Genomic DNA, 18,133 nt, shown 5'->3' with positions numbered 1-18,133 from the left:
GGTGGAGAGATCGAGCCCTGCGTCAGGCTGGGCGTGGGGCCTGCGGAAGACTTTCCCTCTGCCCCTCCCCCAGCTCGCACAGGCTTGTGCACACTCTCTCAATAAATACATCTTTAAAACAACACCAAACAAAACCAGTCTTCTAACTTTCTGGTTATAAGACCATCTGGTGTGCTGATGACGTCATACAACTGAAAAAGACACAGAGCTGTGACCGAGGCAGAATAATGGAAGGCCAAACCCACAGCAGACTGGAAAGAAACATGTCCCACCACAGTCTCTGTGCCCAGAGCCACGTCAGACCCTCAGGCAGCAGGGAAGGAAGGTGCTGAGCGAAAGGCTGACACTCCGAAACGCCTGCTGGGGTGTCATGGGGTCACCACGGATGTGTCAGCCTGGGACCTCTGTATCTACCTCCGCTGACTGCTGGGAACACGCGGCGGAGCTTTGGGGGTCCTGTGTACAGACCCTAAACAGACCCCATGCCCCTTCCTTGTCAGGAAACTCACTCGCCTCCATCCTCCTACACCCATTTCATTGAAGGTCCTCCGATGGGCAATCCTATTATTTCCTATCATTCTCACTCACAGTGAGAAAAACAGCAGTGACGGGTGCTGTGGGCTGCGCGACTCTAAGACATTCAGGAATCAAGGGCCACATGAGTATGAAAAAATCTTTGCTACCAGCTTCCTCTGGGTCTGGTCTAGCTTTGCTCCCCTTCTTCTACTTGAAAGGGTCTGTCCCATCTTCTCAGCCTCTTTGGTTCCTCACACACGTGCCTACAGATGGGTGACACGTTATTTCCCTATTGTTTCCGTTCTCAGAGAACCCAGTCCTTAAGAGGGGCCCACAAGAAAGAAGGTATAGAATGTTTTTTCCTTCTAATAACATTTTTAATACAATCTTTTTGCCCTTTTTCATTAAAAAAAGTCATCATGAAAGATTTCCCCCCTATAATCACTATAGGAGCACAAATATTACTACAGAATAAAAATATTAAAATATAGTGTCTGAAGACTTAAGTCGGCTCCTTCTGAGATTATGAGATTTATTTCCACAAACCAAAAGACAAAAGAAACTAGACATTCCTCTTCAAGATAATCACTGGTTTTTATCAGATGATCTGTAAGACATCTGTAAATACGCTCAAAAAGTAAACAAGCCAGCACAAAGATCAAAAACGCTACGTTGAAACCGACCGACCACGGGTGATTTTCTCCCTAGCTCCAGCCCCGCGTCATCCGTTCATCTTTCCAGCTGTCTCCTTAAAGCGCACTGATGAGATCCCGCGGCTGGGCACGAGCAATGCTAAGGCTGCAGGTCCGAGATCGCGTGACCCCGTAGCGTCCCGGGAAGCCACCCCGCGCCACGGCATGAGGGCAAACCGTCACGCAGCCACAGAAAGGCTCTCTCTCTTCCCCGACAGCCCTTCCAAATTCATACATGCAGCTGCATGGGCAGCGCACCCGGGGCTTGCTGAATTAATGAATCACGGAATCAGGCGGAATCTTCCTCCTTGCTCCAGTCTCGCCCGGGACTCTGGCTCTTCTGCCCAACAGGAGTCTGTTCTCACTCCTGACCTGGAGACCCACACCCTGACCTTGAGGTGGAGGGAAGGGCTCCTGGGTTCCAGCCCTTGGCACAAGTTAAAGTCTGAAAATGGTCCCGCAATCCCTTCTGGGTCTGAAGTCTTCCCGTCTATGTGCCGAACTGAGTGGGGATTCGTGAGCTCTCACCTTCTAGTGCCATTTTACGATTCCTTACTAAGTCAATAATGGCAAGAATGCCTTTTCTTTCCTTTGCCGTCCCCACTTAACACTACATAAAATTGTTTTCCAGTTGCTCTGGGCCTGGAGGTAGTATCAACTCAAGAGACAGAATCCTGTGCTAAATTCTTAAAATCTAAAAACCTGGCCTGCCACTTGGATTTAGGGATGTATTTTCCGAAAGGAATTACAAATGCACGTTGCAATCCTGGACAAGGACACAAAAGTCTACCCACATAATACAGCAGATCCAAACACTGTACCAATGTTCTAAAGCCTAACGGCCACGTTCGGCACTGACTGGATGAAGAAACCCCTGATCCCAGAGCAAATCTGGGAACTTCAGGTCAGGGAAGAAACTACTCTCCTCCCCCAGCCCCGTGGGCACAGGAAGGGACGAAGCTCTGACAGGGAACAAGAGGGGATGTGGGGGACACCAGTCTAGGGCGGTGGAAGCAGACAGAATGGAAACTGCTCGTCTGTGGCAGTGAGGCAATGAAGCCCCTGGCTGCAGGCGATGCTGTTCGTAAGCAATGTTCTGAAGCCGGCAAGGCCCGCTAACAGTCACCCAGAGGAGACCGGCCGGAGTCTCGTATTTCTCCCGTCCGGCAGCAGCACCTGTCCAACATCAAGAGAGCTTTTACCTCCTGAGCCTCGAGAGAGAAACAGGAAAAGCCCGAGGAGGAAGTGTCCTCCTCAGACTCCAAAGGAGAACGGGCCTCGTGGGCAGCGCAGCACAAATGCCTGAATGTCCGCGAACATCTTAGTCACCGTGGTGGGGGGCAGCACCCAGCTCACCGGTGACTGCCTGCGCCCCTTACTGGGGGCTGACTTTCAGAAGAGCTCCCTATGATTTCAACTTCAAGTGCAAGGATACAACTTGGTGTCTGTCGCGCCTGTGCTCTCAGTGATCTCCCAGCACCGGTTTCCTGAGCCCACACGGGGCCAGGAATTCTGGCCAAAGGCTTGCAACTGCCGGGCCCCATGGTAAAATTAAAGGTGCAATCTGTGGTTGCAAAACGGAGGGAGGGTGATCGGCCACACCGAGGGTCCCAACAGCCTAAATAACCAGCACACCACGCGAGGCCTGCTTTCATTCATTTCACAATACTGACCGGGCTCCTCCTTTTAACTCACCGGGATCTCCTTGCCCTCAAGGAGCTCACAATGTGTTGAAGGTGGAAAAAAATAAAGACAGGATTCCCACGTTAGGCGTCATGACCGCAGTAGTGACAGGTGCGTGGAGGAATACAGAGGGGGCGCAGCAGGCTCGGGGAACTTCTGCTGGCCACGACTAGCTGAACCGAATGGGAGCTAACCAGGCAATGAGGCAAGGAAGAAACCGTGGACGTGAGGGCCCACGGGCAGCTCTCTATGGCTGGAACCGCGAGGAAAGACACGGCGGAGTGGGTATGGAGAAGGCCCACGTGAGGTGAAGGGCTTCGGATTCCACCTTAAACACACAGGGAGGGTCCACCCAGGACAGACGCACTCGTACTCTGAAAAGATCCCACCGGCAGCTGTGTGGGGATCTACTGGAAATTTCTGTTATCTGCCGGTGGGTCTAATCTCCGGGGTTCTGATCACAGGACAGCTGGTCCTGTTAGACCCCGTCCACTGGGACCCCACCAGCTCCAACTCCAGCCCCACCAGCACCTAAATCCTAACAGACTTTCAGAGGCAAGCCCACTGGTCTGGTTACTGGGACTCAAGACATTTACACATCTGCTTACCACTCCGTGTTATTAATTTTATTGTACATCCCTTGATTTGGGATTTTACGCTTACTATCCAATGGGATGTATAGTAACCTGTCCTGTCCCACAGTGTAATCAGAAAACATGCACATCGTGGCAATAAGAGAAGTCAGCAGAGAAGGTGAGGTCTTTTTCTTAGACCACCTAACTAGGCGGATATAAATAAGTACTTGCAGCCTTCAGCCTTGTTTGAAGAAATCTCCAGTGAGTTTATAGAAAAATGCCTTCTAAAATGGCTTTAACAGACATCTGTCCAGATGCAAACACCTTACCCTAAAAGCAAATCTTCCAAAGAACCTGAAAAATCTGGCCGTAAACAAAATTTGGAATCATATATTCTTATCTGAGTCACATTTTCTAAATAACTTATTAATCCTTCTCAAAAACATTCTGTTTTCTTCATTTTCTGTCCCTCATAGAACAGTAAATTTCAGACATGGAAATCAGTCACCCACTTCTCATTTCATCTCCTAGTTCCTTCTCTGCATCTTGACTCTACCTCCGTTCAGTGAAACAAGGTCAGTACCCATCTTAAGCAGGTGCAGCGGGCCGCTGGGCACACCAGTTCATNAGAACAGTAAATTTCAGACATGGAAATCAGTCACCCACTTCTCATTTCATCTCCTAGTTCCTCCGTTCAGTGAAACAAGGTCAGTACCCATCTTAAGCAGGTGCAGCGGGCCGCTGGGCACACCAGTTCATCCAGCAGCCACTGTACAGGTGCGATAAATGTTACTGGTCCTTCCCTCCACTTCGGGGCACACAGGCCCTCACACTTCTCAGTCCACTACAATTGGGTCTGGTCACGCAACTCGTTTTGGCCAATGACACACTGTGTGTCACATCCAGAATAAGGGTATGTAAAGGCCAGATGGGGTTCTCCAGTCTTTCCCCCTCAACCCTTGCAGTGACACCTGTGTGGAGATGGTGGGGCTGAAAGAAACTGCCATGATCACAGAGTCATCAGAGGAAGGACAGCTGCCCCAGCGAAGGGCCCAAACTCACAGCAAACTGCATGTGCAAGACGTAAACTTTTATTGTACAAATCAATGTGCTTTAGGGGATTTTACTGCCACACAGGATAAATCAGGGGGGCTCTCAAAGGGCAGAATTGTAAGAAATGCAGATTATCAGGTTCCATCCCAAACCTACTGAATCAGAAACTACTGGGGTCCAGCCCAGAAACCAGCCTTTTACCAAGCCCTTCAGATGATGCTGACGGACAGTCAAGTTTTGGGAACCACTAACTAGAATATGGTGCCTAATCAAAGGGCATTAGCTTCCTTGACATGAAAGCTCTATCTCTGCAGCTGCACAGAGGGAGGGGTAGTATTAAGACTGTCAAAAGCCGGGGGCGCTGGGGTGGCACAGTCAGATAAGCATCTGGCTCTTGGTTTCATCTTGGCTCAGGTCGTAATCTCAGGGTCTTGAGATCAAGCCCTGCGTTGGTCTCCATGCTGAGCCATGGAGCCTAAGATTCTCTCTCTCCCTCTCCCTCTGTATCCCTTCCCCCAAGTGCACTCTAATAAATAAATCAATTAAAAAAAAATAGTCAAAAGCCAGAATGATTGCTCATATACAGTGGCTAAACCCTCCTGCCCCACATAATATTTGTGTATTTGATTTTTTCAAACCCAAAGACCTCTGTATTTACTTGNATACTTGATTTTTTCAAACCTAAAGACCTCTGTATTTACTTGTTAGGATTTACCTTGCAAAATCCCTCCCAGCATCTTGCCCTACAATCAGGGCCCTGATAGGAAGTAAAATCTCATCCAAAATGGAAGCTTTCTCCCAACACAGCAGCGAGCCTAGAGTCAGCTCTAAGTTCAGTGTTTCAGCCAGGCCCTTTAGTGCTATCCCATACAAACTAGTGGTGAGCGAGAGGCTCTCAAAAGCTATGCTGAAACCCTGTTACCCCCTCCGTGGCATTATTCTACCACCACCGAGTACCCCAGGAACGAAAGGAAGTAAGATGTACCTGGAATCACCTGTTCTTGGTCTTCACCGAGTACTTCTTCCTGGTGCTCAAAAACAGCTACGCAACAATCTGGTCTCTGAAATGTTTGGACTCAATAAGGTAGAATGAACTTTCTGCCTGCAATTTTCAGAATCTATCTAACTTTTTCCTTTTGGTCACACCCCATTTTCCATGAATAAAATGTGTGTGTGTGTGTGTATTTTATATATATATATATATATTTTTTTTTTTTTTTTAAACACCTACAAGCTCCTTTAGCCCCATGTAAAGGGGGAAAAGTGAACTTACTTACACTAGCTAGGCCCTAAGAAAGGGCCTCCTTCTGGGGCATCCATTTCCCCCTCAATGACACTGGTTCCATTTTCCTTAAAAAAGCAAAACAGGAGCCTTCTCTTGATCAACCGTAAACATAATTCCCAGAAGACAATGGGCTTTACCTGTCCTTTTCCTTCATATTCTATAAAATGTCCCTTAAATATTCCAACAACTGGATATATTTTACAAGTTTGGGCTTACTGCAATCCCAAGAATGTCTGATAAAAACCCATGAATTGCCACATACATTATTAGCTCACACTAAATAACGAAGAAGCCACTCTGAAACGTCCTGCTTTTTTTCTACCCATACTCTGTTTTCCCAATTGTGGTGTCCAATGGGATGTGATCATCAAAATACATACATAGACAATCCCTTGAAAATATACGCATCTCATTCTCAATAAAAGAAATCAGAGGCTTCTAGCTGGCTCAGTTGGGTCATGAGTTCAAGCCCCACATTGGGCAGGGAGCCTACTTTAAAAAAAAAAAAAGAAAAAAAGAAAGACACAGTCTTCTCGGAGAAATGGTTGATCACACAACTGGAGTGGGGAAAACACAAGATGAACCGGGAATATACCAACAAAGTAAGGAAGTCTCAAAAATGGGGGCACGGGGAAAGGACACAGGAGCCAACTTAGAGGAGCCCCCATGGAAATCTAAAATAATCTCAACAAAAAATAAATGATGACAGTAATTTAGCTCCGCCCAATTTCTAGACACAGAACGGGACCACACCTATAGCTTCAGAGAATCTCGAGTGCCTCGTAAAGTTCATTTCAATTGCATCTGAGTTCTGTAATTCAGCAAATGCTACCCTACTTAGGCTCTTACTTAAAAAGTTCCATAATGACCCCTCAATGTGTAGGGCAGCATTTGACAAAACGGCTACAAACAATTATCATAGATCACCTTGTAATTTTCGAGATCTGAACAAGTACAGACAACTTTTACTTTTTCATTTACTATCAGGTTACGTTAAGTGCAGAATGTGTGATCCGTGCTCAGATGTCATCTCATTGAGGGGATCCTAATTTGAGGTTCCTAGAAGACCCCTAAAGCAACCAAGAAAGAATGTCAGATGGAGGTATATGAGCCCCTAAAATGGTACCTAAAATTCTGTGTATTTGTACATTTACCTGGGAAAGGGCTCATAGCTGGGATGAGATCATCAGCATTATGGTACTGACAAGCTCATCTTCCTGTTTTTGTATTTGAGAGCCGGGACACAGGGAAGATGAGAGGATTTCTGTGGCCAGAAAAACTGATGTCCAAACCTAGACGCGACTAACACAATACCCCTTTCCAAATGGGCAACATTACAAACCACAGAAGCTACAATAATAAACAGATTTAGAACTTGTCCTCAAAGAACGCTGTGATTTAAAAGGCAGTTAAAACCTGCCCATAACAAAACAATAATAACAACTTTAGAAAGTGATTGATTTTATACTGACTTCTCTGTATGGAAGTTAACAATCGTTTCTAAATGTGGCTGCTTTGGGGTGCCCGGGTGGCTCAGTTAGTTAACCCTCCAAATTTTGGTTTCAGCTCAAATCATGATTTCGCGGTTGTGGGATCAAGCCCTGAGTCAGGCTCCACTGTTCCTCTCCCTCTGCTCCTGCCCCAGCTTGCATACTCTCTCTCAAATAAGTACATAAAATCTTAATAAATAAATAAATAAATAAATAAATAAATAAATGGGATTAAACTGCTCTTTTTTAAATGGCTAAAATAATGATTTGACAAACTTTTTAAATTATTACATCTCTATAAATTTTTATAGATTATCTGCCCCCAATTTTTAAAAATTATTTGATTTAATACCGGATTACAATAAATTACTGAAAAAACAAAATTAAAAACCACTGAAAGTGGATACTGGATTTGTATTAGTAAAAATATATATATGCATTAGAGAAATAAAGACACTAGCTGCTAAATAAATAGCACAGCTGGAACTATGTTTCTGAATCTTGAAGACAAAGCTGCTGAAGATTGTTGTTTTTGATGTGGAACTCCAAACAAAATATTTTTAGTAAAAATTTTTTGGATGGGAATTGAGGAGAAAGAGAAAAAAATCAGAAACAATTACCGAAACCAAAAGAGGCCATCTTAAAAGAGACAGCAGTGAATTAACCAGACATGGGTTTTAATTTATGCCAGGTGGGCTACCCCTAACTCAAAATCTTTTCTCCAAAATAACTGTATCAGTAGCAAGAACACTGAAGCAAACTGCCATACTGTGCTTGGCAGAATGTGTTCACATTATTCTCCAAATTACATATACACATACATTTATTTTTTTAAGGTAAAATTACAGTAAAATCAAGAGTCCCTTCATGGTGCACTGGGTCAGAACATTTAGGTACTGTCATAACACGGAATATTTCACTGGCTAATCGGTGAAATCAGATCTTTCCAGTAACTTCTCGCCTGGTGGAAGTAAAAGATTATGCTCTCCTGGGACATTTAGCCAGATGCGATTTCTGAATCCCTCATAAGTTCATATTTATGTCTCACCTTAAATCCAAAAGGCCTGGAAGCTGCTTCTCACCTCACAGGTGGTTTCCTCTAGGTCCCGGCAGCGCGGGACACCGTGCGGTCACTAAACACGTATTACTCCCATTTTAAAGAAGAGAAAGTTAAGTCTGGGGGGCGGGTTAGATGTCTTCCAAGTCAGCACTCATTCTTGATCCATTAATTCGAGAAATATTTATTGGCTTACTATGAGCTAGGGACAGAAGGCCCACAGATATTCGGATGGGAGCTGAAGAGAGGAAGAAAGCATAAAGTATCTATTGGGAGAAAGAGGTAAGAGGCAGCCTTCACAGAGGGACAAGTGTTATGGTAAGGGAAGCACAGGCTGCCATGGAAACACGTAGGAGGAAGGGACCAAGGAAGGCTTTCCAGATGAAGTGATGTCTAAGCTGAGACCCAAAGGACTAAGAGTAGTCAGCCACCAGGGCAGCACATTCCTTCAAGTTAACGACTACCCCCCAAAAAGCCCCAGAGACGAATGGGCCAACAGTGTTTCAAGCAGGTGGGGCAGGGGTGCCTGGGTGGCTCGGTCGGTTAAGTGTCTGCATCTGGCTCAGGGCATGATCCCAGGACCCTGGGACTGAGCCCCACATCAGCGGGGAGTCTGCTTTCTCCCTCTCCCTCTGCCTCTACCCCTGGCTCATGAGCTCTCGTGCACACGCTCGCTCTCTCAAATAAATAAATGAAATCTTTTTTAAAAAATAGATGGAGCGGTCGTGTTTGTCTAGCGTGCCCCACGCGAGATACAGGGGAGGAAGGGGGATCAGGGGAGACCCAGAGAGGCCAGTGGGGACACAACACCGCACACTTGGGAGCTGCACTTGACAAAAATCTCTCTGGCCGCAGAGAGAATGATCATCTGGCAAAACAGAGCTGCCGGAATGAAGATGGACAACGGGTGGGCTAGAAGAGATGAAATGCCTGGGTGAGGGAGCGGCCTGGGGAGAAGGAAGGGAGCGTCAAGTCAGGTCAGACACCAAGCTTTTGGTGGCAGAAGCTGGGGGCTGGGGGCAAGCTGGGGTTCCCAGTGGGACAGGCTAACAGCGCCTGTGAATTACCCAAGAGGCTGAAACACTTGATAAGTGGTGGGATGTGGGGACTGGAATGCAGGCAAGAAACCACAGCTGGAGACAGAGAGTTGGAAGTTATGTGCACACATATGCGGGAAGTGAAGCCACAAGGGTAGCTGAAATTTCCCAGAGAAAGAGTGGACTGTTTCCAGGACAGAAACCTGACGGGTGCTCCAGCAACTGTGAGAAAACCCAGGAGGGAGAGCAGTATTCAACACCTAGGGTAGAAAATGCTTTCAAGAAAACTAGCCAATCATGTGAAATACTGTGGGGGGGAGGAGGAGGTCGGGGGTCAATCGAGGTAAAGACCGAAAAAAGTCCAGTTGCCTCGACAGTAAGGAGGTGGGTGTGGTGGGCTGACACCCAAAGGTGGCCAAAGGGGGAGGAAACAGGAGCAGAGAAGGGCAGCCGGCAAGGTGCCTGCTTGGCCATTGGAAAGGAAGAGAGACAAGGGCAGAGAGCGGGAGATTTGAAATTTGGTGTTTAAATGAACAGAGCTGACGGGAATATTTGGACAGGAGGAAAGAAGAAAAGAACGGGAACAGAGACGTGGAGTCTGTAGGTGGGCTGTCTGGGAGTGCAGGGTTCTGGTCTGGTTCAGAACAGTGGAACTTGATCACTGGTTTCTGATGCACGACCAGCCCTCTGCTCATTTCACTGGTTTATGAAGACATTTCTTTCCTTCGCTTCCCCACCTCCCTTCAGTTCTCTCCAAAGGCTAAGTGAACAGCATGGAAACTGCAATCTAATCTGATCTGCCTCATTCCAAAAGGCAGCCTCTCAACTTCTTCAAAGCTAATCCTAAAATCCTACTAAGCCCAACATTTCCTCTGGATGAATGGCTGCCTCTCATGGAAATACACGGGCTGTGCACAGTGTACCTGCATGCACGGCCAGCTCAGGGTAGGGTCTTATGCTTCTGTCCTAGAGCAAACAGGTCGAGGTAAGTGTTACATTTCATCCCACCAAATCTGTCTCGGAGCTGTTCCCTTCATCTTATAGTCTAGATCCAGTAATTGTTAAATGTGCAAGATAGTTTAAAAAAAAAAAAGAAGAAAGGGTTTTGAAATGTTCCAAGATGGTTACCAAAATCTCAAATGTATCAGAAATGAAAGCACTGGACTACTGGATTGAGATCTGCTCCTGTTGTAGCATTTGTAAAATCCAGTTTGGGTGCCAAGAAAAAAAAGCCTTTTCCTAGAGTCACCACATCAGGCTCAGAAAGCTAATTACAGGTCGTGTATTCAACGAGTAGATTAACCAAGTACTGCCCCTTAAGAACTACCCAATATTTGCAATGACTATTCTGAGATGCCATGGCCCACTCGGGGAGCCTAAAGTTGAGATGATTGACGCAAGCAATGTGGTACTAGAACCATATATATTCTGTAAGTAAGTAAATTTTTACATGAAGAGACACTGAATTAACTATAGTCAGACCAAATAAAAACATGTCAGCCACGTGAGCTGCTCAAATAAAACAGTATCAATAAGATTATGAAGTAATGCTTAAAACAATTCAACAAACTTTTTTTAAAAAGATTTTATTTATTCATCTAAGAGAGAGAGAGCGCACGCGAGCATGACCGGGTGAGGGGGAGCAGGGGGGGAGCAGCAGACACAGAGGGAGAAGCAGACTCCCTGCTGAGCAGGGAGCCTGACGCAGGACTCGATCCCAGGACCCTGAGATCACGACCTGAGCCAAAGGCAGATGCTTAACTGACTGAGCCACCCAGGCACCCCTAACTTAACAAACTTTTCGAGGATCTAGTATATACTAATTATAAGCCCATTTCTAGGTACTTTTTACACAGGTTCCCCAAGGAAAATGATTTGGTTTTACTGCCTTAAGTTAAAACAGTTAAGATGGTTTCTTTAAAAGTACAATGCATCTGACCCCAGTGACGGATCATAGTATCGCTAAGGGAAGCAAGCTGGTATTAGGTGCCTCAGGATTCGATACGAAAAGAATACACTACCTATTCGTCTCTAAAAATTCAACTTGGATCTAATCAAATTTCTAGGAATTATGGAATAAAGAGAAGCAAAGTAAACAATGAGAAGCAAATTAAACAATGTCAAAAGGAAACAATTACCCACATCCAGAAATGTGCGTGACACTCTACAGGACGGGAGACCCAATTTTCCCAACAAATCAAAAGCAAGTTAAAAAATAAAATAAAACGGAGAGAGGGCTACTACAGAATAAGAGATTTAGATTATACAAAAACCAAACGCAACGCAGACTCTTTCTGTATCCTAACTGAAACAAACCAATATTAAGACTACCGGAACAGTATCACAAAATCGTCTTGCTAGTTTCATGAGGTCTAATAATGGGCATTAAGAAAAAATCCCTATTAGTTGGAGATGTGTACTTATTATTTAGAAAAGAGAAAGACTATATATAAATATTGCGACTCAGCTTTTTCGGTGACTTCAGTTACAGAGCTTCTCCTGGATAGCTTAAGGAAGGATGAGGTATCATCCTACTACCAAACTCAGGAAAGAATCACATTAAGTCATATACGTACTCCTAACAGTTTTCCAAACATCACTTTCTTTTTCTCCTCCCTTCTTCCTTATTTGTTAATTACTGGCAGAGCCGAGCCAAGCACCCGAGTGTTGGAGGTCTGCCAGTCCTGTGCTCTTCCTCGCACCTCGCAAGGTGGCCTCTTGCTCTTACCTTCCCGTGCTCCTTCCTCACGTGGGAAATGTAAACATCTCTCTGTGTGAACAGGCGGTCACATTCCCAACAAGTCCAGCCGGGACTGGCCACTTTCTTGGGTTCCATGGACTTTTTCACAGGTGATGGAGATTTCTTTTCCAATTTCTCTTTCCCGTTCATGGATCTGGTATCCTCTTTGTTTTGATTTGCTGAATTTTGAGTTGCAGGCTTAATGCTCAAAGGCAAGTTTATACCCAAGTTTGGAGGCCCTTCAATACTTTTCAATGTTCCATGCATAGACTATGTTACAAAAAGAAAAGAAAGATCTATCACAAATGGTTACCATGGAGAGAAGCACATGTCGACTATTCTTAACGCATGACAGATATTCCAAAAAGATTTTATATTCATTCAGAAGCATTTCTTAATAGAGCAAGAAGAAAACCTAAGCAAAACATACACTTCAAAAGAGACAGAGGGGAATGAACTTTTATGGTTGCTCTAAATTATGCATTTCTGGTTCCAAATAACTTCTGAAAGCTTATTTGCTTGTGCCATTTTTAAATTCTTAAAAAAAAAAAAGCCTTCTGTGCTGAGTCCAAATTATTCCTGGCTGTCTATCTTCCCCCAGTGAACCAGTGAGTCCTCTCTGCAACAGACTCTTTCTGGGGAAGAAGATGCTTACTTTCACACCTACCCAGAAACATGGGACTAGGCTGACGCACAGGTAGGTGTTCAAGACCCCCAGGCGACCACCTTTCACAAACACCTGAGACAAGAGCGATGCCTTCTCCCTTTCATACCTTCCACGTTCTTGGGATACTTGTAAGAGTCTGGGTTTTCACTGGGGTGTTTTGGGGTAACATCAATATCCCTACATCCTATCCCGATCTATCCCTTCTTACGGATACCTCCCAGCCTCAGGTATACTCAGGAGATACTCAAAAAGCCTCTTACAATTGCTTCAGCTGTTTATTATCATTAACATAACAGCCACAGCAGCTATTCCACTTAAACTTGCAGGATTCCAAATTCTACTGAGGTAAAATTGGTGCCATTTGAGTCTAAAGATCAGTGTGGTTTTGGTTTTTGTCTTGTTTGTGTTCTAGAAGCAGAGACCCCCCAAAAAAAAAAGGAAGCAAGTAAGTCTGTGCCTCGGTGTAGAATTTATCTTTGAACAACGTGTTGAGTTATCAGCCTTCAGGCGTGAGTCCTGAACCTACAGAACGTACAGAGAGGCACGAAGTGACATGTGTTTCCTCGGGTTCTCTAGGCCTCCTGCGTCCTACAGATTCACACCGAGTAGATCTCGGCTCCATATTCTTTCCTCAGTGTTTGAGTCAGAAGCAGCTCCCTCAGGGGACCCTCCGTCAAACCTTCCCAGGCAAGGTCACCTCAAACAGTGCCAAGAATTCGTCAACCCTTCTCCCTGTCTTACCCCAGAAGGAAAAAGGGGCTTCTGTGATTTTCTCATTAGCAGGGGTAAGAAGTCTATACAGAAGATACTTAACCCTTACGGGGCCCAGGAAGAAGACGTCTAATGCTCTTTGGCACAAGAAAATCTTCGGGAGGTGAGACGTGCTCTCGGGACAGCCAAAGCGTCGTGCACTGGCTTTTCTGCCACCTTACAGGGCAGAGGCTTTGGGGTTTCCAATGGCCTTTTTCAAAACAGAAGCCAAGCTTTTACCCTTTTAACCATTTAAAACCCAAAGAAAACAAAACCCAAAATCTTCTAGCAAACTTTTCCTAAGTTTCCAGGCAAATACATTTTTACGAACTAAAAAGTTGAGGAGGGGGTCATGTATTCAAGTATTCTACTGTGAGACGACCTTAAGGTGCTATAGGAATTACAGAAAAGCAGCAAAAAGTTCTGCCTTGACAGGAGGGCAAGGCCTCGTGTGCTAAAATGGGAATTTCTTATTTACTCCATTTTCACATCGTGATGCAAAAAAACATCGTTTATTAAAAGCAAAGGTCTTTTTTAAATAAAACAAATACCATTTAATTCTTTTAGAATTGGTTTTTCCTTAGGTCCTGTAACAACAAATAACTTGAACAATTGTAACTTGAAAGTTTGCTTTAAATGTAAATGCCAACATGCATACAGGGATCCTACACGGTGAATAAATCTATACTCTGGAAGAAGAAATGCTACGAATTGGATTAAATTAGGCAAATAAAGATCTACCTTTAAATGAATATGTATGGGGGGAACATTGTTCCTGTCCTGCTTTCTCTGAATTTCCTCCTCACGAAAAACTGAATAGCACAGGTATTAGGTGATGTAAATAAACTCACAGGAACTAGTACAGATCTTAAAAATAAAAACAAAAATAGGGTGCCCCTAAAACCTTATCTTTATTCCTACCCATCCCCAAACACATAAAGGCAGAATATTTCAAATGTATAGACATATTTGAAATGAGAACATAAGTGAGTATTCCCACTGTTTTTCGTATCATGGAGTCTCGTAAAGGTTCAGATGAATAAAAACAATTCTTTCGTCCTTGTGGCCACAGGACTTTGCCCTCCTCTTCAGTCTCTATTCTTGGAACCTTGTATTCCTCCAAATTCACTATTAACACAAGAAAACCCTAACCACAAGGTCGATGACCCCACTTCCAGATGTAAACATGAGCTCCAGAGAGCAAATACCTTAAAAGCCTCTCAAGAAGTAACTTTTCTTTCTATCCCCCTTGTAAAAAGTATGTTAAAATATTTGGGTTTAATTCCAATGTCACTATGTTCTTATGAGCAGTTTTTAGGGTTCCCCCCCCCCAATCATTCATTAAATAAGTATCTGTTGTCAAGATAGTTTTGTAATTTTAGTGAAAACCTTTAAAATATCTTAAGAGGATTTTACTGTACTTTTAAGTGATAACGATGAAATGTAGCTCCCATGCATTGATTCACCGTAGTAATGACACAGAGCCACTAGCTTAGCCCGGCCGCCAATGAGCAGACCCTCCAACGAGCAGATGTTAAGTTCTTGGCAATAGGCAGTTATGCTACGTGAGCTCAAACACGCTCAACACAGGAAATTTCAAAGATTAACAGTCCATTCATTTAACTGAGATGAGACTAGACTAATTCAGAGACCTGATTTGCTCACCTTTCTTATACCCCATATTAAAAAAGAGAAGAACTAAGAGGAAGAGAGATGGAGTTCATGATATCAGGCCACTGTTGCTGTTTCTTTTTAAAAAGTCAAGTCACTTTAAGCTCTGAGAGCTGATGGATATTATCTCCTAATCACACAGAAATAAAATTGCTTAACCTTTCACAGTGGGCAGCTAAGAGGCTAGGACTAAGCACTGTCCTTCATGAGCTTAAAAGGCTGTAAAGAGATTTAGGTGCCCCTTTTGGGGTTTGGAGGGTGGGGGTTATCCAAACTGGACATTTATTCATTTCATTAACTGAACACCTGCCAGGGGCCAGACACTGTGCTGGCCTACCCTACACATTTTACTGTCAATTTACATGCAACCTTGATAGGAAAAAAAACAAAAAACAACCCCCCCCTAAAAAAAAAGATCCAGGGGCATCAATTATAATGTAAATTTAACCGCTTACATAATTTCAAGGGAAAACCTTCATTTTTCTAAATACACACTGATATTTACAACGAATTAACACAATTCGTCAGAGTCCCTGTCTATTTCTAAAGTAAACTTCACAGTCACATTTTTAGGTGAAGGAAAAAAAAGAGTCCTAATACTTATTTTTCTTTTAGACTCAGGCATACGTTTGTTACTCTGCATTGGTCTTTCACTGTATGCAGATTGGGACTCGGGAATAAAAAGCATCAGTCAAGTGTACGATGGCAGCATTCCGTACATTGCTCTGTACCAACAACAGCACCCATCCCTTCCCTCGACAGCATGCATGCTTTCTCTATATCTGCAGCTCAGCCTTGACTTAGGATCAATGAATGGGTCTGCAATTTACTTAAAGGACACGAGAGATGCGCACACACCTTGATATGGTCCATCATGAGTTGCTTCTGTGCATATAAAAGAGAACAGTCGGGACACTTGAAAACAGACACCTTCTGGTTTTCGATGTGTTGGTCAAAGTGGCGATACAGCAGGGTTTGCAGGGTAAAAACAGTGTCGCACATGGAACACTTATATATTATTCTACAACAGAAGAAGTGCGTGGAAATGTCAGTCAGCCCTCGTCTCTGAAGTCAAAGGAACTGCTACTTTACATCTCATCTCAAGAATTCAGGTGGCAGAGGCAGTGAGAACACACAAACATGGTAAAAAGAACAAAACAGTTTAGCTTTGAAACAAACTTTTGGAGGCAACTGGCATCACTCAAGTGCAGATCTGTCTTGACATTTTGAGTAAAGACGCATTCCATCACGTCTGCATAGAAGTCTAAAACAGAAGTCTAAATTCATGACCATTGCACTACTTACAGACCTGCAGCGGACACTGGTTTGTATAATATCTTCACTTGTTAGTTACTTTAACACAGAGCAAAAGCACTCTTGATTTTTTTTTTTTTAAAGTATTCTTTAAGAGAAGACAAGGAACGCAGCTGGGTGGTGGTCCCCTACCTTGAAAAAGCGTTTGTTAATGAACTAAGGAGGCCTGTTCAGCTCTGGTGTCTGCATAAGCTCTTACTTGTCCCACGTTTTCTTTTCGAGTTAGGGGCCATTTTACACTTGAATTGCAGTATTTCTCCACATGTTCTCAACACAGAAAGCCCTATACCAATAAACAACTATACACCCCCCCACAAAAAAAAAAGAAAGAGAGAGAGAAAGAAAATCCATACCACTGTTGTTTCAATTTGTGTTATCTATTGTGCTTAAAATGGTTTAAAATACCGTCTACTACAGACCATTTCCATACCTGATGTTACCGTCAGGCAGCCTCCCTGAGCTAATTCAGGAGACCTGAGCCTTCTACACAGAATCCCTTCCATCCATCAACACCTTCCACTGAAGCTCAGGCAGGAGGGAAAGCACTAGACTCCCCAGCCACCAACCTCGCTCAACGTACCCACAGTTAGGTCCCCTTTCTCCCGTAACTGCCCCAGGTCTTCCTGGTCCTCAGGGGAGACCCTAGGGACACCTGTGCCTCCTTTGAACAACTTCGAGAACAGGCACAAAGAATCCCAGGGAGCAGCTTAGGAAAACGGCAGAGAAACACTGACTGAAAGTACAAGTCAGAGAGGGAAAAAGCAGAGTTGAGATTCCATTTGTTACCTCCACACGAAAGCCAAAGAAAGGAACGCCTCTAGAAACCACAGGTCTTTCCTCTCAGGGTCTTTGTGAGAAAGCACGTCTCGCTTCGTAGCTCTGTCAGTAAATGACAGATTTAATTTTTTTTTCCTTTTTCTACATAAAATTTATAAATTAAATTGGATTGAGTGGCACACGTTTTTACAAGGTCTTGACATAACGGTAACTTAGCGCCGAGGGGATTTTCGAGGACTTCAGGACGTCCCCACACAGCTCAGAGAAGGCACCCTGATGCNAAAAAAAAAATTTATAAATTAAATTGGATTGAGTGGCACACGTTTTTACAAGGTCTTGACATAACGGTAACTTAGCGCCGAGGGGATTTTCGAGGACTTCAGGACGTCCCCACACAGCTCAGAGAAGGCACCCTGATGCTGTGCCAGCATTACCTGTACCAAGTGTGACAAGGACGTTCATTTCTTCACTACTTAAAACAGCTTAGAATTGAAAATAGCCCGAACACCCAGTAACGTAAGTAGTGAAGTAAGAGCAACGATGTCATTTTTCACAAACTGTGCTACAGACATATACCCATGAGTGCGAAGATTTTTGTCACAATCCAAACAACAGGGAACAAGACAGTATGTACGATACGGTTACATTTTAAGGGCGCAGAAAAGACATGGAAGGTTACACAACCGTCATCATCTCTGCTGGATGACACTATAGGTATTCTTACTGTCTTTGCTTGTCTGTACTTCTCGATTTTTCTGTAATGACCACAGAGCAGTAAGGAAAAAAGAACCGTCTCGGGAAAAGAATGAAGATTTACTAGCTAGGC

The 18,133-nt window shown here is 44.2% G+C and overlaps 1 protein-coding gene across 4 annotated transcripts in view; it reads right to left on the bottom strand.

The window, feature by feature from the left end:
- ZNF532 (zinc finger protein 532) overlaps positions 1-18,133 on the bottom strand; it is a 102,915-nt gene that overhangs the window by 17,040 nt on the left and 67,742 nt on the right. For all 4 annotated transcript variants that reach the window (XM_011232957.3, XM_034641950.1, XM_034641951.1 and 1 more), the window contains 2 exons: positions 16,075-16,237; positions 12,117-12,398 (listed from right to left, as the gene is read on the bottom strand). In XM_011232957.3, the coding sequence (XP_011231259.1) occupies positions 12,117-12,398; positions 16,075-16,237 (445 nt within the window). The remainder of the gene's footprint in view (positions 1-12,116; positions 12,399-16,074; positions 16,238-18,133) is intronic.

This window comes from Ailuropoda melanoleuca, chromosome 14 (genome assembly GCF_002007445.2).
Source record: "Ailuropoda melanoleuca isolate Jingjing chromosome 14, ASM200744v2, whole genome shotgun sequence".
NCBI classification, from domain to species: Eukaryota; Metazoa; Chordata; class Mammalia; order Carnivora; family Ursidae; genus Ailuropoda; species Ailuropoda melanoleuca.
This window is presented reverse-complemented; position numbering and strand designations above follow the sequence as displayed.